The sequence below is a fragment of the Mercenaria mercenaria genome, chromosome 9 (genome assembly GCF_021730395.1).
Source record: "Mercenaria mercenaria strain notata chromosome 9, MADL_Memer_1, whole genome shotgun sequence".
NCBI lineage: Eukaryota > Metazoa > Mollusca > Bivalvia > Venerida > Veneridae > Mercenaria > Mercenaria mercenaria.
The window spans coordinates 48,991,550-49,016,124 of record NC_069369.1 but is presented as its reverse complement, the minus strand read 5'-3'; the positions used below and the strand labels follow the sequence as shown (position 1 = coordinate 49,016,124).

The window sequence follows — 24,575 nt, the reverse complement described above, 5'->3', positions numbered from 1 at the left end:
TTGATAATGTATTTTTGACAGGTCGACAGGTCGACAGGTTGACAGACCGACAGGTCGACAGGTCGACAGGTTGACAGGTCTACTCATCCCATTGATTTATAATAATAAATAATAATTATTAACATGTCCCTTGCTATATTATTTTTTGACAGGTTGACAGGTTTACACTTTGACAGGTGATCCCCGACAGGCCGACAGGTTGAAAAAATGACTGATTGTTGGTTTGTGGATTTTTAAGTGTTGCCCTGTTCGGAATTTTATTTGTATTTATGATTGTTCGTAATTGAGTTTTGAGATATTATTCATAAGGATATGGTAAATATTCCCATTAGGCATGCCGTACCTGTGGCGGTACGAAAATTTTTGCAGTATGGAGTCAATTTTATCGTGAAGGATTCCTTTCATTGATTTGATTTTGAGTTTAACTAGGCCCTATTTTGATACTTTTGATTTGCAATATCTACAATTGACTTAATCATGGTCATCTTGTCAACGTGTAAACATGTCGACCTGTCAACCTGTCGACCTGTCATCCTGTCGACCTGTCAACCTTTCAACCTGCCGACTTTTAAACCTGTCGACCTGTCAACCTGTCAACCTGCCGACTTTTAAACCTGTCAACCTGCCGACCTGTCAACCTTTGAACGCCATTATATTCAAAGATTAATATCTTTAGATTTTATTAATTACTCCCGAATTACTTTTTTAATTTAAACAATAACTATTAGGAATTAGGGCTATAAGATTTATTTGTATTCTGAAGTATATAGCCTTATAATACAATTCAGTAACCAAATTACTCATTTATTATACCAGAATTATTTTTTGCTTATACTATACTTGATCCACAAAAACATGTTACAGGTATATGTCTGTAATATCATGGAAGTGGTTATGTAGTATTTTTGCTGGAGACCTATTTTCGCATGATTTTCTGAAGTTATTGAGAAAAGTGCTTTGATTACCTGAAAAACGAATAGCATCGAGTATTCCGCAATGTTCGCAATGTTCGGAGCACATTTTGCCCTATCTGCCGTCCTTGACAATAATTTCTAAATAACTGAAAAAGACAATATTGTTACCCCAAATCACCAAAACCGCTCCATTTGATCCAAATCATACGTTACTGTCTGATCCGGTTTTTCAAAGTAACAACTGGACACGGTGATACTTAATAAAATAACACGTAGCTAGCAATAATGCTCTCATTTTCAATACGCATAAAATTCTACTGTTAAATCACATTTATCTATTTCACAGTAATGTTTTGGAAAGTTTTTTCTTTTATCTTGTCGAATTTAAAATGACTTCCTGTTCATATCTTACATTAAGGCATCGCCACAGTCACAACTCAATATCAGTTCATATTTTCAGGCCCAGTATTTTTCTCTTGAAAATTGCACTAAAACCTTAACAGTTGGTCAAATTATCATCAAACACAGAAGCATAATTATGATGATTTCCAGTACATACGCCGCTTGTAAAATGTTTGAGTCTCCTTTAGACCGAAAGTTTACCCCAAAATATTGAAATCTTACGCGCAGTCAAACTTCATTATAACACATATTACAAAGACAAAATTTAGTTCTTTTTTAAAGTACAATATGTATACTACAAACTCTTATTGAATTTTTGTCGAAATTGTTCCTGGTTATTGCATTAGACTCGAAATAAAAAACCCATGTAAATTTAATTTAAAAGGTTGTTTGTACATGCATTACTGACCACAGCTACCTAGGTAAACCTGTACACACCAATGGTTCAACGCAACACTACGTTAACCATATTGATTTATATAGGGAGATAACATAGTTTTTTATTGAACAGTCGACCTATAATATCACCTGTATATATACATGTAAATTGTGTGTGAACAGATAAAACAAATTGGATAAATTGATGGTGTTTGGAATTTTGTGTATAATTCAGTAACCAGGTAAAATTTCAAAATAATTTCCTGAGACTTTGTTCATGGTCTGCTTTACAATTCGCTGTAATTATTTTTTACATGTATTGAATATATATTGACTTTGAATGCAGTAAAATTGCAAAATTTTGTCATTTTGGCCAGAGAAAAATATCGAATAAAGACATAATACAGGTAGTGAAATGCACATCCTGTTACCTGCATATGTTCACATAGATATTCAGAACATAATTATGACAAAATTATTGACTTATTATTACCACTTAGTCATCTTATATTTTTATGAAAATTTGCATGTAAAATTTAAGTATAATGGCCGCCACAGTGGCGATGCCTTGATCGAGTGCTCGGGGAAACTCATATGTACACGTTTACAACTTCCATGTAGAACGTTTAAAAACACAGCGATATCAAATCCGGAATGAGATTTAAACCACCAGATTGTTGTAAAATATATGAATAATGTCGTAATGTTCTTAACATCATGTTACATCACTTGAATATTTTGAAATGTCCCCTTACACAGGTATCCGGTGTGGATAGAAATCACGCATCTCGCGACATCATTTCAAACCGAGGATCTTTAACAAGAAGGGGTTTGTCGTGTTAGGACTAGTACTGCAGTTAGATTTTTTTTATCTTTTCTCCATACATGTAAATCCTGTATTACATATATTCTTTTAATGTAATAAGAAAACAGAAGGACGAAAGAAAAACTACCATAAATAGAAAAAGAAATAATGTAATTTATATCTTTTACCACAATCACTTTCGTTTATATAACATACTCATTCCATTTAATTATTTGGTACAGTGACTCACAAAAGACTAAAGTATACAAGATGACAGCACTTTCAATATTTTTCATATGCCAATAATAGTAAACACAAATACTAAATTTTATTACTGAACTTTAAGAATGGCAGTTTCTGGGCACGGCGACGTAGTTTAAAAAAGTGTTAATATTTATCATTTTTTCCGAACCGTCAACGTCCCAAGATTCATTCAACGAGAGCAATATTTTTCACTTTTCACAATTTTAAATTTTCAACAGCCATTCGAGAGAGATACTCAGTCATTACAAACGACCACTTGGGGTATCCGGCAATTATGAGTTATTTAAAGTCACAATAACGCCCCAAATTGGCATTGTTTAAACAACAACAGCAACAATAAGTTCCAATCGTTCGGACCATATTTGGCCCTGGGAAACAGAGGCTTATATCACATGCAAGAGGTAAAGTTATGCGTCCGAAGTTTCGCTGGCCGCTAAACATACAGGTTCATGCCGGGATTTCTTCTGATTTTTGAATGTTCAGGTTTTGAATTTCTACCGTCCTGCTGCAGCCGTACCTCGATACTGAAGTTCATCTCTGTTTTTTTAAGGATGCATTCTGAAATCATATAAGAGAAAGAGCGGCAGTATCTAAAATTCAAATAGTAAATAGAATCTATATATACTTCTAGTGTCTTACAGAAGTGATAAGAAAGAAATATGATTTACCCTTAAGCTGATAAATTGACCCAGGTGCAAATTTCGTACATACACAATTTGTACATATATCCCAGTAATCCCAGTAAGTCAAGGGAGGTGGGGGGAGTGGGGGGGGGGGGGGGGGGAGTAAATTTGCTTTGTCTTCATAACGGACATATACTACTTATTTATTTAAAACCAACAAATGAGATATCGCCCAAATAACATGGGAATATCCATATCAGATAGTCCCCATTATTTGGAACTCACAAAAGACTAAAGTAGCAAGTATACAAGATGACAGCATTTTCAATGTTTTACTTTTTCATAGGCCAATAATAGGGTATTCCGGCAACTCACAACTGCACAAAAACGCCCCAAATTGGCATTGTTTAAACAACAATAGCAACAATTAGTTCCAATTGTTCGGACCATAGAAGATTTGAATAATGTTAGCTATGGTCTATTTGGCCCCGGGAAACAGAGGCTTATATCACATGCAAGAGGTAAAGTTATGCGTCCGAAGTTCGCTGGCCGCAACATGGCCATCGGACCTGGAGCCCACGCCAAATAAACAAATACCTATTTGGCACCAGCGAGCAAAACAAACATACGAGACCGCGCCAAGACCATTCACCCTTAGGTTACTACCAATAGCCCATCAGATATTAACAGTTGCATCCAACTTACTTGCCGCGGTAGTAGCAGCACCTATTCTAAAAGAATGGGATTTAAAACACATATGGGATAGACCTTGAAATGCTAGTGCTTTTGAAAGAACTGTCGAAAATTGGTACTTTGTGAGTGGGCTACCATCAAAATGTACAAAAAATGGACCATGTATTTTCGGCTACATAGACAAGAATTATTTAACATTTTTAAATGGGCATATGTGACCGCCTTGAGCAGAAATTTGCAATCGTTCGCTTTCCCTCCTGATCTGTTTTCGAAAATCTGAGAGAGACTATCAAAGTTTTACTTTCTTGTATCAAATTGATATCATTAACGCATATCGTGCTATTTAAATTTTGACGCTTCGGTGTTGTTAATTCACCCACTCTCAAAAAGCCAAAAACATGCAAGGGAATATGCCGATGAAAACAGAATTGTTTCATATACGTTCGTACATACAGCTGGAAGTTTTAACAAAATGATGGAGAGCAGACTGGGCGTAATTGGCAGTCTAAAATCAGACCTCTATTTAGACCTTTTGATTCCCTCTAACATTTTTGATATTTTACATTGAAATCCTATAAATGCGACATACATTCTAGCAGTAGAAGCCGATAAACCATGTAGGAATAAAATTGCTATAAACTGCATAACGTGCTCAAGCTGGGATGGCCAGTCACTGTTTAACCCGTACTCTAAACGGAACTGGCTAAAGCGGTTCAAACCCAGACGGTTGTTGAAGAAGTATTCCCTAATATGGAAGCATTTAGAAGTATTGAAGCTTTGGGAATAACTTCCGGGTCGTTGTTTGCTTTTGGCGCCAATTCTCCGAATCTTGACCACTGTTTCCGAGAAAGAGAATCACAAATGCCATTAGCTTTCGATGCAAAGTGTTTGGCTTTGAACACAATATTAAATGACATTGATTTTAGCAAAAAATAACGCACCAGATGCATGACTGCTTTTGATCTGCAAGACTGCTTATTTAGCACATTTTCACCAATGCTTCATTGTCAATCCACATTAATACCTTTCTGTTAGCGATTCTGGAACGCTACAATGTTATTGCTAAAACTACCGGTACCATTTCTAGAAATGTCATCTAAGTATTTGTAACTTTGACCACAACATAGGCCATGGGAAAAACGCCCAACACCCATCAAGATAACAAGCACCACCACAATCTGCGGCACCTGCACTGTCAGTGTGCAGATTTAAAACATTTGCTATCTTGCCAAACATTAGCAGGAATGTGAACAAGCCCATTGAAGTTATTCAAAAAGGAGACCCAAACGCGTAAGTCATCTTTCATGTCCGTCGTGACCCGACTATGATGATGGGGTGTATCTAGCCCAGACATGGCCTCATAGAAGCGCCGCAGAAATGCCGTACTTGCTCGTATAGCTTTGCTAAAAAACACAATTTCCCTGTCAGAGATTGCAACTGCTTAAGTTTTACTTTTGATCTGCACAGTAAATTTCTGATTAAGTCAAGAAGCTCTTGTTTCTTACTCGACGGAATCCTAATTGTCATTTGGTCCAAATCAAGCTCAAATCAAGGGAAAATCAAAACCGGAACGGGCCCTACAGACATTTCCTCTGCTATAGGAAAACCTAATTGTACACATATGTCCTCAATTGCCTTGACCGATGTCAGACATTTATCAGAACCAGAATTTCCAAGAAAAATAAAATCATCCAAATAATGATCTTATGTTCCCAAACCCGTAACCTCAGTTACTAATCAATGTAGGAAAGTTTTCCCATAATGCACAGGATAGACTCAGACCCATGGGTAAACATTGATCGAAATAATACATGTTGTCAAATTCATCCTAAGAAGGTGAAGGTCAGTGGGTTACATTGGCAATAAGCGAAATGCAGATTTTAATTTATTTATGGCACGTTTAACTAGAAGTGCAGACCTGCCCTGATTATAAAAATCATATCAGACATTATGTCAAACCATGTACAGTTTACTGAACAGAGGTCATAATTGATTCCGTCATTGATACTGCGTCCCGACGGATAAGATAGGTGAGTTATTAACCTCCAGCTGCCATCAGCCTTATGAACCACACCTATCGAGGAAATTCTCAGATTACAAAAAGAGGGATTAGGGTGTGGAATAGAAATGCGTCCTAACTTAATTTTTTACATATATTTCCTGCAAAGCTAATTTATTTGTATATGCAGACTTTAGATTCTTTGCGTCAGAAAAATCTCTAGGTCCCGAATACTGAAGTTTGAACCCAAATCTGGGGCCTCTGTGGCCGAGTGGTTAAGGTCACTGACTTCAAATCATTTGCCCCTCATCAATGTTGGTTCTCGCCTCAGTCGGAGCGTCGAATTCTTCATGTGAGGAAACCATCCAGCTGGCTTACGGAAGGTCGGTGGTTCTACCCAGGTGCCCGCTCGTGATAAAATATTGCACGGAGGGGCACCTGGGGTCTTCCTCCACCATCAAAGCTGAAAAGTCGCCACATGACCTGTAATTGTAATTGTGTTGATGCGACGTTAAACCCAACAAAATAAATAAATAAATTGAACCCAAATCTAAACCCATCTACTAAACGTTTTGCGTCAGCTTTTTTAGGATATCTTTTTGTAAATTGTTCAAGAACTTCAACTTTAACTGGAGTTTTTCCAAGGGTCATTAAGTCTGTTTGCGGATTGGAATGATTCATGGCCACTGAACTGTGACACGTGACCTCACTGGCCTTGGGGAACAAAGGCCCATACTGGTTTTCTGGTAACATCAAAGAACTTCTTTCTATTGGAACAGTACCTAGAAGGATTAACAGCTTGACAAGTTACGCGAGTGTGTTTGTATGGACAAATAGGTCGACTGCATTGCCGATAATTAAAATCATAACACCTGCCAAGATTTTGTTAACCGCTACATTACTTGAAGACTGCGAATAGCCATGTACCCTAGCCATAAATCATAGTCTATTTTGGCCAAAGACATCGCAGGATTAACCGACATGCGATATCTTAATTGCTGGTCATAATCTTTGCGCTATTAATCGGTCTTTAGTTCAGCATCAAATATTGGACTTACGTCAAAACTTGAAGGAGCAAAATACGAAAACCCTAATTAATATAACTAATTCCATTTAAAAGATAATTACAGGATTTCTTCAATAAATTGCAGGTTATAATTTGCACTATTAACCAGACTATAGTTTAGCATTAAATTATCGACATTCGTCAAAACTTGAAGGAGCAAAATATTAAATATGATCACTGATGTCACGTAATAAATCACTTATTGAATGCCTAGCCAGCCAATAGTCAAAATTACTGCATAACTCCTGTAATGTATAGCCTGTCCACAGTTTGTAATATATAACCGGTCTACATTCAACTTATGCTAATAAATACAAAATGTAAATAAAATTCTGATTTTTTTTTCTGATGTCAAATAAGGCACTTATTCTTATTGAATGGTTTGCCGGTCAATAGTTTGTAGTCTTGAGCGGCAAACCATGCAATAAGTGTATGCTCTTGACCGAAAAAACATTCAATTCATTTAAATTGTTACTTGACACCTACATGTAATATAGGTCGCATAATAATTTTAAAGAATTTTCTTTTAAGAATAGTTGCATGCATTGTACAGAGCTTTTGAAGGAAATTCAGTTTTCGTTTATCAGTTTCTGAAATAACAGGTAGCCATACAAGCATACTGAGAGTAATGTCAGTTCGAATTCTCTAAGGACATTGTTCTTGTTTTGGTGTTTTCTTTTCGGGCTCCCAATAGGGATAATCCCATTTATTTTTATATGGTATGAACATTTACAAAACAATAGCCATAAAAAGAAGACATTAAAACCAATTCATACAAACATATGAATGATATATTCAGTGATATATTGAACCCAATAGTAACTTCGCCAGTGAAATAGAACATTTTCGAAAACGAAATGATAAGTAAAATTTAACGAAGTTTCTTTTTTCTTGTTTTTGTTCAAGCTTATAAATATTTTATTATACACAACATTGTGACAACTTATACGTCTATTTATATATCCGACATAGACTCAATAGATTTTAATAACTGTAATTTTTCATTATCAGTATATGCCATTTTATTTGTTCTTTAATTTTTGTAACTAGTTGTTTATAAAAAAGCTTCTTATTGACTTATTGAATTTACAATTATTTCTATATTTCCAAATTTCTCATTTTGCTTCATATATAATTATATTAATGAATTTGTTCACTTGCCTGTTATCATAATATCCAAAACAAACAGGGAATTTAAAAGCAGAATCACAGATGTTGACATATTTAAACAATTCGTTCAGGTTCATATTTAAAAGAGTCCATTATTTTGGCAAAAAGACCACACCAGGTGCACTAAAGTTTCTCTTTGTTCTTTGGATGTATTACAAATTTCGGTTGATAATTGCATAAGACTGAGCTTATGCTTTGTATAACGTTGTGTAAAATTTTCCATGGTATATCACGCACAAAGAAGCTTTCCAATTTTTCTACCTGTAATAGATTTTTCTTTCTTTTCCAAACAGATAATATTTGTTTCAGTTTCATTTTTTTATCTAATATTTTACAATTACTATTCATAAAATATAAACCAGGCAAAAAAACGTATATATTTCACCGCTATAGAAGTTTTCTTTCAGAGCTTTAATGTACTTTAACATATCATTTTCAGTCATATTATTCCATAGACCCGAGCAGTTGTAAATGTAACTTTTTTCTCTAAGGAAATCAAGACTAAGGGGTTTACATCTCCAGGTGTCTTGTTGAAAGATAGAAGTGAAAATAATGATGAGCGGCCTTTCCGGATCGTTTTTGTGCATTTTCGCGATTGGTGTAATTCATTCCAAGCGCAAATAGCAGAGACAACCTGCTTTAGGGATACACTTCCGACACGGTTGACCGATTTTAATATATTTTAAGTTTTGATAGCTGGAAATTTATATTACGTTAATTTACATTTATTGTCGTTGTATGCATAAGTGTTCGCTATATTCAGCTGAGGCTCAAGAGATTCTGTTTTGAAAATGCCGTTTACTAGTTCTTATGGATTCAATTACACTTGATTGTAGTGACTGTTGTAGTTCATCTGTTATTTATACGTAATCTCTTAACCCATCCCTGCATTTCTTTATAAACAGTCCGTTCAGAAGGGTATTTGAATCAAGTAATCAACATACTAGCATATTTAACACGTGTCTCAGTCACGTGACATGTATTCATTGCTAAACCCAATGTTTTGGGGTATTTTGTGATTGCCTGTAGACCGACAGTCAAGAAAATGGCAGTCTTTTAATTTGCGAAAGGCTGGTAAAGCTGACAAAAAGATGTTATTTGTTCGAAATATTTACTACCTTCTAACCTTAAGAAACAGACTTGTTTACGACTTTTATGATACTATTGCAAGGTGCGTGGAAGACGAAATATATATTTGTCGCTATAAACAGTGATATTTGGTTCTGGTTGTCATTTCTCTTTTTGACAAGGAGAGACATGCCTTTCCATTGGCATAGCTCCCTAAATGTACTTTAGGCACCTGTCTACACATTCTAATAAATGAAAACTATAAAAATGCTAAAACTACAATAAAATTGAAGTGAAAGTGGGTAGAAGTGTATGATGACAACTTTATTAATAAGGATTAAATTGCATGGAAAAAGCTACATTCATGTTTCTTCTTTCAAAAAGTCTTATCAGTATTCGGAGGAGATACCACTCCTACACACACACCACGTTATTAGGAGTAGAAACATGGCAGTATACAGAGTTAGCAAAGACAGCTGGAGCAGTTGAAACATGTGTAATGTAACTAGCACAACACAAGTCTGACCGTTTTTGACGTTTATTTACACGATAGAGCATTTTGAACATAACTTTCATAAACCATTTTGTAACTATTTAAGTCTTATCTTAACAATTTTTAATCCCCCGCCGTGGCGGAGGGATTATAGGAATGGTCTGCGTCCATCCTTCCGTCCGTAACAAAATCGTGTCCGGTCCATATCTCCTAAACCCCTTGAAGGATTTTCATGAAACTTGGGTCAAATGATCACCTCATCAAGACGATGTGCAGAACCCATGAGTCAGCCTTGTCGGTTCAAGGTCAAGGTCACAACTCAAGGTCAAAGGCTTGAGCCTGCCATTTTGTGTCCGCTCTATATCTCATAAACCCCTTGAAGGTATTTTATAACACTTGGGTCAAATGATCACTTCATCAAGACAATTTGCAGAACCCATGAGTCAGCCATGCCGACTCAAGGTCAAGGTCACAACTTAGTGTCAAAAGTTTTGAGCCTTCCATTTTGTGTCCGCTCTATATCTTCTAAACTCCTTGAAGGATTTTCATGAAACTTGGGTCAAATGATCAACTCATCAAGACGATGTGTAGAACCCATGAGTCAGCCTTGTCGGCTCAAGGTCAAGGTCACAACTCAAGGTCAAAGGTTTGAGCCTTCCATTTTGTGTCCGCTCTATATCTCATAAACCCCTTGAAAGAATTTTATCAAACTTGGGTCAAATAATCACCTCATCAAGACGATGTGCAGAACCCATGAGTAAGTCATGCCGGCTCAAGGTCAAGGTCACAACTTAGGGTCAAAGGTTTGAGCCTTCCATTTTGTGTCCGCTCTATATCTCCTAAACTCCTTGAAGGATTTTCATCAAACTTGGATCAAACGATCACCTCATCAAGGCGATGTGCAGAACTTATGAGTCAGCCATGTCGGCTCAAGGTTAAGGTCACAACTGAAGGTCAAAGGTTTGAGCCTTCCATTTCGTGTCCGCTAAACTCCTTGAAAGAATTTTATAACTTGGGTAAAATGATTACCTCATCAAAACGATGTGCAGAAATTATGAGTCAACCATGCTAGCTCAAGGTCAAGGTCACAACTACGGGTCGAAGGTTTGAGCCTTCCATTTTGTGTCCACGCTGTATCTCCTAAACCGCTTGAAGTATTTTGATCAAACTTGGGTCAAATGATCACCTCATCAAGAACTCATGAGTCAGCCATGTCAACTCAAGGTCAAGGTCACAACTGAAGGTCAAAGGTTTCAGCTCTGTATCTCCTAAACCCCTTGAAGGATTTTCATGAAACTTGGGTCAAATGATCACCTCATCAACACGTTGTGCAGAATTCATGAGTCAGCCATGTCAGTTCAAGGTCAAGGTCACAGCTAAAATCAAAGGTTTACCCTTTCTCTATCCATAGCAGTGGCGGGGGATTTAGCTGTCTTTCAGACTGCATTGTTACTTCTAAAACCTAACTTAAGTCTTATCTTAACAAGCTTTTCTTCCAAAACCTAACTTAATATTCTACATTGTCTTTCAACATTTTAATATCTGCGAGATCCTAGGTCTCTGCCTCGGACTCCGGGCCCACACTCGTACTGTCCTAGTACTTTTTTGTTTGATACACGAAAAATCTAAAACAGTATGTAGCCATATCCTTACATTAGTTATATGCATTTTTTGACATATTGACAAATCGTATAAATTGTGATGGTTTGATGTAATAAAATATTACAAAAGTGCATCAACAATATATCAACTTGACAGATGTTGAATGGTGTGTCTAGTAATCATATGCCAATGCTAACATACTTTCTGACCTATTTAACAACAGTTAACAGAATCCAGAAACATTAGTTAGGTTAACTTTCCGCATTTACACAACTGAAAAACGGTGTAAAAACAGCGTTAACCCCCCCCCCCCCCCAACCCCCGGTCTCCGAAAAAATACAACAACAACAAAACCAAAGAAAAAATAACAATACTTTTCTTTCCCCCTTTAAATGTTGGGGGCCTCCGTGGCCGAGTGGTTAAGGTCACTGACTTTAAATCACTTGCCCCTCACCGATGTGGGTTCGAGCCTCACTCGGTGCGTTGAATTCTTCAGTGAGGAAGCTATCCAGCTGGTTTACGGAAGGTCGGTTGTTCTACCCAGGCGCCCGCTAGTGATGAAATAATGCATGGAGGGGCACCTGGGGTCTTCCTCCGCCATCACAGCTGGAAATTCGCCACATGACCTATAAAAGTGACGGTGCGACGTTAAACCCAACTTTAAATGTGCTGCTCTAGAAAGAAAAACTGCCGTAAAGAGAATGAAATAATTTGTAACACGTACATGTATTTTGAACGATGTTTGTTAATATTTCAGACCTGAAAGAAGATTTGATAGTTTTATACAGGCAACAATGCCATATCCTGCCTCTATCACCTTTGGTTGAAGAAGAAGACACGCCTCTACTTGAGTTTTACGTCATGCCAGAAATGAATTCAGTGGAAAAACAGAGGTCGTTTGGAGGTAGCAATGAATTTAAATCAAAGATCACCTCCCTACGTGATGTGTTCTACAAGAAAAACAAAACGTGTCGTGAAATTTACCTTACTGCAGAAGCTGGGTTTGGAAAAACTGCATTTAGTAAGCGACTCGTTTTGACGTGGTGTCAAGCCAAAAAGCGTATCGAAAGTGATCAAACATTCTTTAAGGAGGAAGATATACAGGCAATGTCAGAGTTTGAATTTGTGTTCTTGTTGTCATTACGTGATTGTTCTGAGGAATGTGACATAGATGAGATGATCGTAAAACAAATTATTCCACGGCTGGCAAACACTTCTGTAACTTTAAGCGATATAGAAACTATGCTGTCTCAGGGAAAAGGCTTAGTGATTATGGACGGTTTGGACGAGTGGATACACCCACCGTCCACCTGTAAGCTAGGACCAAGTGACATTCCACACAGGAAAGCTAGGGAATGTACAATCCTCACAACAACTAGACCGTGGAAGTTGAGTGTTATCAGTCTCAGTTCAAGTCAAATGGAACAAAAGTTGGAACTTGTTGGACTTAACAAAGAGTCAACCTATGAATTAAAGAAGAGTGTGATTTCACTATTGTGCGACAAACCCCAAACTGTAGACGAACATATTAATAAATTTGATTCTGCTATCGAAAATAAAGGTATTTCGGATTTGGAAACAAGTCCACTTTTACTGATGTATCTTCTGTGTTTATGGTGCGATGAAATAGATCTAGGAAGTTCTAAATGTGAGTTATACTGTCAAATAGTTGAACTGCTCCTGAAACGAACTTTTAAAAAATATCCAGTCATGCAACAGACGCGCGAACCATCCAAAAGTGATATCCTACAGTGTTTCAGTGAACATGTACATTGTAAGAAATATTACACACTTCTGAAAGCTTTAGGACAATTAGCATTTGAAACATTATTCAGTGAAAAACGTGAAAGCACGCTGGTATTTAGTCAATCGGTCACTGAAAGTTATTTAAACAAAGATGATTTGAAATTATGTCTTCTCTCAGGAATATTAACACAAAGTAAACAAGAAAAATTAACCAAACACAGTTCTAAAGTTTCGTTTTCCCACAAAACAGTGCAGGAATGTTTATGTGCAATGCACATTAGCTGCCAAAATGAAGAGGATGTCAAAACAATCGTGTTACAAAGATTCAAGAGCGTACAAAATATTCTTGATATGTCGACAGTGATTGTTTTCATAAGCGGAATGAATGCAAAAGTCATGTCCTCAATATCGCACGAGTTAATGTCTGTGATCAATGAGGATCAAATAACGAGAACATACAGATCTATGACACGTTACGATTACAAGTACGTAAATCCTCTGAGAGACATACAAAACATGTACATTTCTTGTTTAAACGAAAACACGGACAATACTTCCCTTTGTTTCCAGGATTTTATCATCGACTATGACTATAAGAAAGAAAATCATTTCTTGGATTTAAAATTGCTGGCAAAACACAATAAGATTAATATGCAGTCAGTACTAATCAGAACAGGTGTTCATAGTTTACGTGAGCTTATCGATAAGTGTGAGCTTGATGACCTTGTCAACACCAAGAAAATATTCTACCTAGGCGAGTGTAAAGAAGCGGAAATTATTCGGTTGTTGACAAGCAGATCGATGGAATGTGTAACTGTTATATCTGGTACATGGGAAGGCAATAACTTTATAGGCAAATGTATTTCTTGTTCAAGTGAACTGTCTAAAACATTTCAGAATATTTCTCAGTTACGAGCAATTTATATCAATTATTTCGAGATGGAGCACGATGTGCTGAAGGAGTTTTTGAATTATATTATAAACAGAAAATCAATGACGGAGATTAGATTGAACAGCTTACACTGTGTCACACACGGTCTTTCCTGCGGAAAAAGTAATTTGGACTTTTCCCAGCATTCAGATCTAAGGGCGTTAGGATTGGACAGAATACCTGTGTCACAATTAAAAGTGAATGTATCGTCGTTAGAGGATTGTCATGTAGGACGTTTATCTCAACCCGGTCTGATGACGTCATACATGAAAGGGTTGCCAGCAGCCAGTAAACTACGCACATTAAGGTGTAGTTATCTAGAATCTTCCGGTGACATTGAAACAATGCTGCATACATTACCATTGTTAGTTCAAGTGAAACACGTTAGGTTGGTGGATATCAACCTATGTGAAAGGTCACTGTCGCTGTCACCTGAAATGGTAGATATTGAAGATGTTTACTTGTGGTCAGTATCAATGTCCGGTCCATCATTACGTAAGCTAGTTAAAGTAGTAGAGAATCTTCCACAGTCAGTGACAGTACAAATGTGGGATTGTCATATAACACCGGAAACAGAATTTGCAGACGTTAAAAAATATATAAAATCATCGCAGAATTTCGTAGTCACGTTTGATGGAATCAATCAGTTCAACAAGTACGGGTTTTGTTTCAAACAACTGAAGATGAAAGTCGAGTAGATCTACATTAAGTTACTCAATGAACTCGTATTGATAACTTTTGTAAATAGTTTATCAACATTATTCATTAAATATATATTTAACATGAATACATTATACAGTGACATATGACATAATGGCATGTATACATTTGTACAGAGTTAGAGTGACAGGTGGCGGTGAGGATTCCAATGTTAATGATGTTGAAGATAGCATTGCAGACTTATCACAGTAAATGGAAGACACTGTTCTGTGGTCAGATGAGGAAATAACTAATTTACCTGATCAGTTCATCATAGAATCTGGTAAATTCTAAGAATATCAATATGCACTATTAATAAAAATTACAAGCAACAAAAGAAATGATAACAAAACATAATATTGCATTGCCAAATGTAACAAAGTGCAAGTATGTTAAAATATTAGTCTTACTTTCACAGGTCTCAGAAATCATCAAGTATAATTAATAAGAAAACTTTCAACTACAAACTATATACTAGATAACATGAAAATTATCATACTTCATATTTCTTGATGTCATTGACAAAGAGACGTTAACACAAATTAAAAAAATGTTCGGTCGCAGAAATGTGAAGAAAAAAACAAGTGAAAGTGTGAATCATCTGAGTTACTTTCTATCGTTTGTCACAGAGGGCCATGAAACTGTAAAAGACCAATGAACCTCAACAGCACCTGGCCTCAGCTAAAGAAGTTCAGGAGCTTGCAAAAGACCTTGTTTGTTTCAAATGGCCCATCATACATTTTTTCTATATTTTTTTTATAATACATTTTATTTTCATTACAATACCGGTTTTTAAAACGTCTCAGACAAAAGTGCCATTACTGTCACAAAATCCGAGATAAAAGATATTTCATGTAGAAGAGTATATGACTTAGCTAAAGATCTGTTTCAGGATACGTAGAATTGCAATAATTACACAGCGGAAATGTAGAGACAGCAAAATGGAAAAAAGAACAATATTATCTTTTTAAACATGTTTAGCAAAACCTAGTTAACTCTATCGACGTATTTAATTAGACGCTGGAAACTGTGTCTGTTAAACAATTTTTGATAAGCATAATGCTGACGTTCTTATTGCTATCAAAATATAAGTTTTAAGGAACAAAAAATTGATAGCAAAAACGTTTTAAAACGCCATTATGTATAATAAATTACAGGTATAAAATAATTTTCAGGAGAGACTTATCTAATCATTCATCATAGAGACTTACCCTAAACCGTCTCTACACAAGGAAATATCCTATTTATAAGTGAATTGTTGAGATAACACCTTTCGTCAGTCCTAGTCCTGTCCGTGTTGTATCGTACAATTGAAAGTAATCTCTAAATACTATATAGGATAATAGAGTCCTGCATCTAACAGTCCTGATTTTTTTCTTAAATGTTCTTATATTTCTAGATATTTTTCCATACTTTGAACGCATATATTTATAGGCAAAAGGGATTGTTCTATTTCCAGAAGTCACTTTCTCAACAAATTTTACCTTGAGAAATTTTATAGGTTTAACTTTAAAATATGTCTGTTGATATATTTTACTACAAAATAAGTTACACTTTCCCCACAGCATTTCTTACATTTCTTGATTTTATCTTTGCATAATTTTTGTTAATAATACTGACCATTGTGGTAATTATGCATGCTTTTTTCATGCGCGCATGGTTTGCAGGATATAATAGACATATAGTCACCTAAGCCTACAATAAAGATTTAGCAGAGTTGTCTTCATTTCTTACAAATATTTCCCTGGATCTATTGTTTTCGGCTCAATTGACTCTTTTCAGAAAGTGATACTCCAACTATTTTATTTGATGCAGTTTCCATACACCTATCTAATGTATGAAGTGTTGTTTTTTTTTAAATTGTGTGCTTTTAGTCATTTGCCTACATTCTGTAACATCTTTTAATATTATATTGTATTAATTTAGGTTATATAACTTTAGACTATCCAAAAACAAATCAATACTTTAGGAAAATGTAAGCTAAGTTATCAATATGTCAAGCATGTGTAAGTCGCAGAAATTTTCATAATTTCGAAATTCATTCATGTAATTATGTAAATTTCATCCTGTCTGGCGAAAAGTGCATATTTATAATAATATAGAGACATGCACCGACGAAGGCAGCTATTTGTATTATTAAGAGAAAAAAGCGTTCTGTACTTGTCACGTTAAGTAACATGTATATTTAACGACGCGCCATTCTTGGCGTCACGTCTACGTAACGCGCTCTTTTGTTGTATGTTATGACGTCCTGGACGTCACTTGTTGTTCTTCCGGTCTATGAAGTAAACAGTCAACGTAAAACGGACAACACTTTTGTCTTCATTTAATGTCTCCACGACATTTTGGTGCCGTGACGAAAAACATTAGCAATGGCAACTAAACTACGATCAATCCAGAAGGGGCACAAGGGTGCAGTTACACGACTTTTGTCAAAATTCGAGATGATTCAGCAAGAAGCAGGTGATTTGGAAGAGTTGCAGACGATAGAAGATTCCCTGAGACAGAAAAAGCAGACGATCACCGAGATCCATGAGAAAATCATAGATTTCATTCCAGAAGATGACGGGGAACAAATCGAGACGGAGATACTGGATCATAATGAGTACATCTATAATTTACAGACAAAGATACAGAAAGTAGCAAGTTTCAAAAAGGTAACATTTTCTAATTTGAATGTTAATTCTCAGGCTTTCCGTGTGTCTGTTTACGGCGAATCATCACAAACTAACGATGAGAATGTTATCCACGATAATTCTTCCCAAAGAGAGCCTAACTTTAACCACACCCACAGCTCTGTATACCATAGACTACCGAAGCTAGATCTACCGCGGTTCGATGGCAACATTCTTGACTGGCAGTCATTCTGGGACTCATACGAGTCGGCTATTCACACGAACCCTTCACTCAGTGGTGTACAAAAATTCAACTACCTGAAGTCGTCTCTGAGGGGAGAAGCTGGACAAACAATTGCAGGTTTTGCGTTAACTAATGCTAACTATGACAAGGCAGTGTCGTTATTACACGAAAGGTATGGACATAAAGACCGAATCATACAGACCTACATGAAAGCTTTACTTGAGGTTCCCGCTCCCCTGAACACCGTTACCAGTCTGAGAAAGTTCTACGATACTACAGAAACATACATACGGGGACTTGATTCACTTAACCAGTGTGAGAGCACATATGGATCTCTTCTCACTCCCATCATCCTTCAGAAATTACCACCGGAAGTCAGAACAAACATTACACGTGCGCACGGAACATTATCTTGGTGTTTGAATGAATTAATGAAGTGTCTCATAAATGAAATTAATATTATGGACGCCGGAAGTGCATTGAATACCGGCAAGAACTCATTGCTACAGCAACCTTCCTGACGAAATCGGACACGCGAAAGACGGAGAGAAAAAATATTCATAGACCAACCAGACCAAGTGTGAAACCTAAAAGCGTTCAAGTACCAACCTGTGTATATTGTAAGGGAGAGCACTCAAGTACAAACTGTGTGAAAATTAAAGATCGCGAACAGAGACTCAATATTGTAAAAGAAAAGCAGTTATGTTTTAACTGTCTACGCAGTCACAAGGTTAGCGAGTGTAGATCTAAATTCAATTGCATGATATGTTCGCGCCGACACCATACTAGCATATGTGAGGAAGAATCAAGAAAAAAATCTACAGATGAACCCCCTAAAACACATGACGCGAAGGAAACCCAGTCATCCGTGCTTCACTCAGCCCATAATTTCGCACTAGGACCCGTTTTACTGAAGACAGCCGTTTCCATGGTTACATCATCTTGCACATCCACAACCGCGAACATCCTGTTTGATGAAGGTTCCCAGGTTCGTTTATCACTGAACGTCTAGCACAGAAACTGCAGCTACAGCCAACCGGCAGTGAAGCGCTATGCTTATCAGGATTTGGAGACACAGAGAGACGCATACGACACCTAGATACAGCCACCGTCTATTTACAAACTCCAGAATTTAACATCCCAATCAAAGTGCTGATAGTACCTGAAATTTCCGTGCCGCTAAAAACGTACCAGAAACACGTTGGTCATCTTCCGTACCTGAAAGGACTCAAACTTGCTCATCCCATGTCAGAAGAAGATAACTTCGAGATCGAGATATTAGTGGGCGCTGACCATTACTGGGACATAGTGCAAGATACTATCATTAGAGGAGACGGGCCTACAGCTATACAATCGAGAATCGGCTATCTTTTGTCCGGGCCTTTGAGTACCGAAAATCAGATACAGCCATCCCAATTTCCCGTGTCTATGTTGAACGTTATGACTATGCACGTGCAGGAAGAAGTCAATCTAGAGAGATTTTGGGAAGTAGAATCATTAGGAGTAGAACAGAAGTCGGTACACCAAGGCTATGAAGAATATACCAAACAGTACCAGAACACAGGCATTTCGTATGAGAATGGAAAGTACATTGCAAAATTACCCTGGAAAGAAAATCATCCATTTTGCCAAGTAATGAGCTGATAAGCCGACGAAGAACTGTTAGTGTAGTAAAACCGCCTTAGAAAAGAACCAGAACTACTTCAGAAGTATGGAGAGATTTTAAGTGAACAGGAGAAGAGAGGCTTCATAGAAAAGATTACAGATGTTAAATCAAGCGAGAATACCAAAGTTCATTATATTCCCCCACCATCCCGTAAAGAAAGACTCGGCGACCACACCCATACGTATTGTATACGACTGCAGCTGCAAGTCAACACGAGATTCCCCCACCTTAAATGAGTGCTTGATGAATACCCCACCCATCCTTAACGACCTAACAGCTATATTACTACGCTTCCGATACCACGAATTTGCAGTATCCACAGATATCGAGAAGGCGTTTTTGAACATCGGTCTACATCCAGACGACCGTGACGTCACTAGGTTCTTTTGGTTATCAGATCCGAACAACCCAGACAGTCCACTACAGATATATCGCTTCAAGTCAGTGCTCTTTGGAGCTACGTGCTCGCCGTTTATATTAAACGCTACAATAACAAAACACCTTGCCTTACACAGATGCGACGATACAGAACGTATTCAACAAGGATTATACGTCGATAACATACTTACCAGCGTACCAGACGAGTCTACACTGCTAGATTTCTACACTAACAGCAGACAACTGTTCCAGAAAGCATCCTTTAATTTGAGATCATGGAGCTCAAACAACCCAGCTCTGCGTGAGAAAATCAAATCCGATGGTGTGAGCGATAAGGACAGAAATACAAAGGTACTGGGCATGCGCTGGGATTCTTCAACAGACGAACTATCATTTCCACAAAGACTAAAGGGCAGCGTCGAATATCTGTGTTCTGACGAAACGTGTGATCCTTCAAGAATTTTCCCTCCATTTATGATCCACTTGGATTACTTAGCCCGATCACCGTGACAGGCAAGATGTTGATACAGTCGCTGTGGAAACGTAAATTTGAGTGGGACGAACCGTTGCCAGATGACATCATTACAGAGTGGTGTAAGATCAGAGAAGATACCGCGAAAGCTACCGAAACCAAGTTTAGCAGACGATACTTCCAAGGCACAACACCAAGGGAAGTAACTCTTCACGTCTTCTGCGATGCCAGCACAAAAGCTTATGGCTCATGCGCATACCTTGTGTCCGGTTGTCACAGTACTCTCGTGATGGCGAAGAACAAAGTAACTCCCATTAAACAACTTACCGTGCCGAAACTTGAACTGTGTGCAGCACTTATAGGCGCTAAACTTAGTCAACACATAACATCCACCATACATTGTGATAAAGTATACTTATGGAGCGACAGCCAGATCGTGCTGAAGTGGATTTCTACAACCAAACCACAGCCACAATTCATAGCCAGACGTGTAACAGAAATACATGAGTTGACAGACGGCTTCATGTGGCACTATTGCCCAACCGATTCAAACCCAGCAGACCTTCTGTCGAGAGGACTTACCTATGAGAAATTTCACGACAACATATTATGGATGCATGGTCCTAGCTGGCTGAACGACGAGACAACATTTCCCGGATATGAATTAATGCTGAGTACGCACACCAACAGTGAACACGAAGATACCAACTATTCCGCCTGTATGACTACATCGCGAGAAATTACACCCGATCCCGGCATTTTAGATGTTATAGACATCAATAGATTCGACACATACCGTAAGCTGATACGTGTTACAGCATATGTTCTAAGATTTGTGAACAACTGCAGAAATATTGAGAAGGTCTACGGACCTCTAGAGTCGCACGAGATCAACGCAGCAGCCAAGCATCTGATAAAGTACGTACAGTCCCGTCATTTTCCGGACGTGATAGAGTACATCTACCAGAATAGAAACATCCAGTTGAAAAGACCCAACCTAGTGAGACAGCTTGATTTGTTTCTTGATGACGACAAATTAATACGTTGTGGCGGCAGATTATCTAACGCACCGTTATTACACAGCACGAGATTTCCCTACCTACTTCCTTCCAAAGACAACCTTACAAAGCTTATTATTTTGGACGCACACGTTACACATATGCATTCCGGTACTGAGAGCACAGTCACCTATCTTCGCCAAATATTTTGGATTCCTAGCATTCGCCAGCGTGTTCAGAAAATAGTCCGCTCGTGTGTTACGTGTCGTAAGGTCACAGGAAGAGCATATCGGGTACCTGACCCCCCACCGTTACCTAGCAACAGATTGAAGGTTGCGCCACCATTCACAGTAACCGGCATAGACTTTACCGGAGCTTTAACAGTAAAGGCATCGAGAGGAGAACTACAGAAAGCATACATTTGCCTTTTCACATGTGCCAATACGCGAGCTGTCCATCTAGAAATAGTACCGAACATGACTGTGGAATCATTATTTTAGCTCTACGACGTTTCTTCAGCAGAAAAGCAATACCCAAGGTCATTATGTCGGACAACGCCCTGACGTACATCGCCACCGCCAAAATCCTGAAGGAAAAGGTCCTTGGAACACATGGTATAACATGGTCATTTATTCCCCAGCACGCGCCATGGTACGGAGGGTGGTGGGAGAGGCTTATTGGTATAACAAAGACCTGTATCAGAAAAGTACTTGGAAAGTCATTGGTTAGCATGGAAGTTCTTCAAACAATTACAGCAGAAGTAGAATGTATCGTAAACGACCGCCCACTCACACACACATCTGCAGACCCCTTGGATGAGGAACCCCTTACCCCTTCCCATCTACTGTATGGAAGAAGAGTTACCTCCCCTGTTTATCCAGACGACACGGAGTCCCAGCAGACGACCTATCCCATGATTCTGCAGACAAACTTTATAGATTTAAGTCTGCAACACTTGAACACTTCTGGTCGAGATGGAAGCACGAATACCTCACATCTTTGCGAGAGTTTCACAGAACATCAGGTAACCATGGAGATGCTGTTACGATTGGTGACGTCGTGCAGATACATGACACCAGCTTACCAAGAAATCGCTGGTCCCTTGGCGTGATTGAAGACGTTATCGTTGGAAATGATGGACTTATTCGAGCAGCCCGTGTTAGATCAAGACGAGGTGTAACTACCCGACCCATATCAAAACTGTATCCACTCGAGCTGAAGTAACCAGATGTGCGTGCTTCCTTATAGAACAGTTACCTTACCAGTGACTATTACACAGAACTTACTTAGTGATTGTAATAATGAATATCTAAGAGATCAGACAAACTGTAATACGCGTAATGTGATATGAGATCGTGTTTTAAGTTAAAGTGACAGTAACACTTGTTCAAAAATATGTGATTATGCAGAAGTTTAACTGACTTTCTAGGTTAACCATTATCCGCAGTTCTAAGTGATATAACATATTCTGGAATAAGCAAAGACTGTTATTTCTCAGAGAAAGTGATTTACTATGTTTTATATGTTTGTTTGTAAATACTCTAAATAACATGTTTTATGTTTAAAAATCAGCATCGTGGCCCCCGGAGTGTCACGTTAAGTAACATGTATATTTAACGACGCGCCATTCTTGGCGTCACGTCTACGTAACGCGCTCTTTTGTTGTATGTTATGACGTCCTGGACGTCACTTGTTGTTCTTCCGGTCTATGAAGTAAACAGTCAACGTAAAACGGACAACACTTTTGTCTTCATTTAATGTCTCCACGACAGTACTGACAATATTTGTGACAGCTTATCGAGATGAAGTTTACCCGAGTCTCTGCTAGCTCAGATGATTACCTTTCTATCATGTTCTCTCTTTACAATGTGTTAGAATACAATGTCAACTAGAGCAAAAATTTCATTATTATGAATAAATTTTAAAAACAATTTCCATTGTATTTTCAACAATATCATAACAATAAGAGTGTTTGTATTTTTGGTATGTAATACAGCTTCATTATTTATAGTGTGATAGCCAAAAGCTACGCTATATTAAAAAAAATAAAATCTATCCGGAATTGGAAACCATATAAAACAGTTTTCAAAAATTGTAAAGTAAATTCCATATAATAGATGGTATGATCTTTCTGAGGTTTCTTTCATAGACATGTTATGAACCAGTATTAATGGAAACAACTGGCCAAGAGCAAAAGTTTTATATTGGTCTCCTCCAAATTATGAAAATATTTTATCAGCCATTCCGGGTATAAAAACTCATTTTAGTGCGATCTTTGTTATGTATATGGTGATTTATAATGTGTTTAGTATTTAATGCTCGCGACGGACGAAACGCAACATTGAGATATACAAAAACAAATCTAGGAAAAGACCTTTTGGAAGCATAGAACGCAACCAAAGACTCGGTTTGACTGAGTCAGTTCAACAGAGAAAATTAGATGTGCAGCACTCCCACACCCCTTAACACCAGTTTAAGTGAAGTTCTGTCATTATAGTAAATTTCAATATACTCCATACACAAAAGGTTTATTTTTTGTTTTTGTTGGGATAAAGGACGCACCGACACAATTGTAGGTCATTTGGCGATTTTCCAGCTTGGATGCATTATTTCATCACGAGCGGACACATCGGTGAAGGGCAAGTGATTTGAAATCAGCGACCTTAACCACTCGGCCACGGAGGCCCATTTGAACCAAAAGGACTAGTAAATATAACAAAAACTGACCAAAGTTCGGGAAGACTTTTCACAGCTGTAAAAGTTAACTTACAAAAGTATATTGTAAATTACGAATGACTGATGCTTAAAGTGTCTTTTCTGTAATTATCATTATATTCAATCCATGGTCTTACATGTATGCGTAATATCTTCACAGCGAATACAACTTAGTGCATCATTGTGAGCAAAATTCTGTACAATTTGATAGTAAGTCACTTAGCCACTTCTTTCAAACAGAAGTCATAATGGAGAAAACTTGCTGAAGTAATGTTTTCTTCTACTATAATAATTCTATTTTCGGCATTTTTCGCTTGCAGTTGCAATTTAGCGAAGTCTATTGTATGTAACAATATATCAGAAACGTATATGTATAAATATATATTTTAAAACATCTCCATAGCAATTATTTACCTATTCTCAAGACCAAACAATTGTTTTCTGTCAAAGAATAGAGGCGGCAGACAAATAAATACGAATGCGGCCAATTCATATCAGCGCGACAAACTTCTCATTGTCTGCGCACTCTTATTTCAGGTTTTTGATACTACAAAATTTAATGTAAGAAATCCAACTGGATAAGTTATTATACAATTCAGGACTACAATTACACCATTTTTTGATAAAACATGTG

At 37.5% G+C, this 24,575-nt stretch overlaps 3 protein-coding genes across 3 annotated transcripts in view; all 3 read left to right on the top strand.

The window, feature by feature from the left end:
• Positions 1-17,008, top strand: part of LOC123527561 (uncharacterized) — a 32,661-nt gene extending 15,653 nt beyond the window's left edge. The window contains exon 4 of the mRNA XM_053550549.1: positions 12,235-17,008. Coding sequence (XP_053406524.1) covers positions 12,235-14,852 — 2,618 coding nt within the window. The 3' untranslated portion in view covers positions 14,853-17,008. The remainder of the gene's footprint in view (positions 1-12,234) is intronic.
• Positions 17,009-19,477: 2,469 nt separating this feature from the next.
• On the top strand, positions 19,478-20,266 carry LOC128559276 (uncharacterized). The gene has a single exon (XM_053550548.1). It carries the CDS (start codon positions 19,478-19,480, stop codon positions 20,264-20,266), a length of 789 nt encoding a protein of 262 aa, XP_053406523.1.
• Positions 20,267-20,274: 8 nt separating this feature from the next.
• Positions 20,275-21,726, top strand: LOC128559275 (uncharacterized). Its single transcript, XM_053550547.1, has one exon. The coding sequence runs from the start codon at positions 20,275-20,277 to the stop codon at positions 21,724-21,726; it is 1,452 nt and encodes a 483-aa protein (XP_053406522.1).
• Positions 21,727-24,575: the final 2,849 nt, after the last annotated feature.

Coding starts and splice junctions, on each gene's coding strand:
- LOC128559276 (XM_053550548.1), top strand. CDS start 19,478: ATGTTAAATCAAGCGAGAATACCAAAGTTCATTATATTCCCCCACCAT.
- LOC128559275 (XM_053550547.1), top strand. CDS start 20,275: ATGTTGATACAGTCGCTGTGGAAACGTAAATTTGAGTGGGACGAACCG.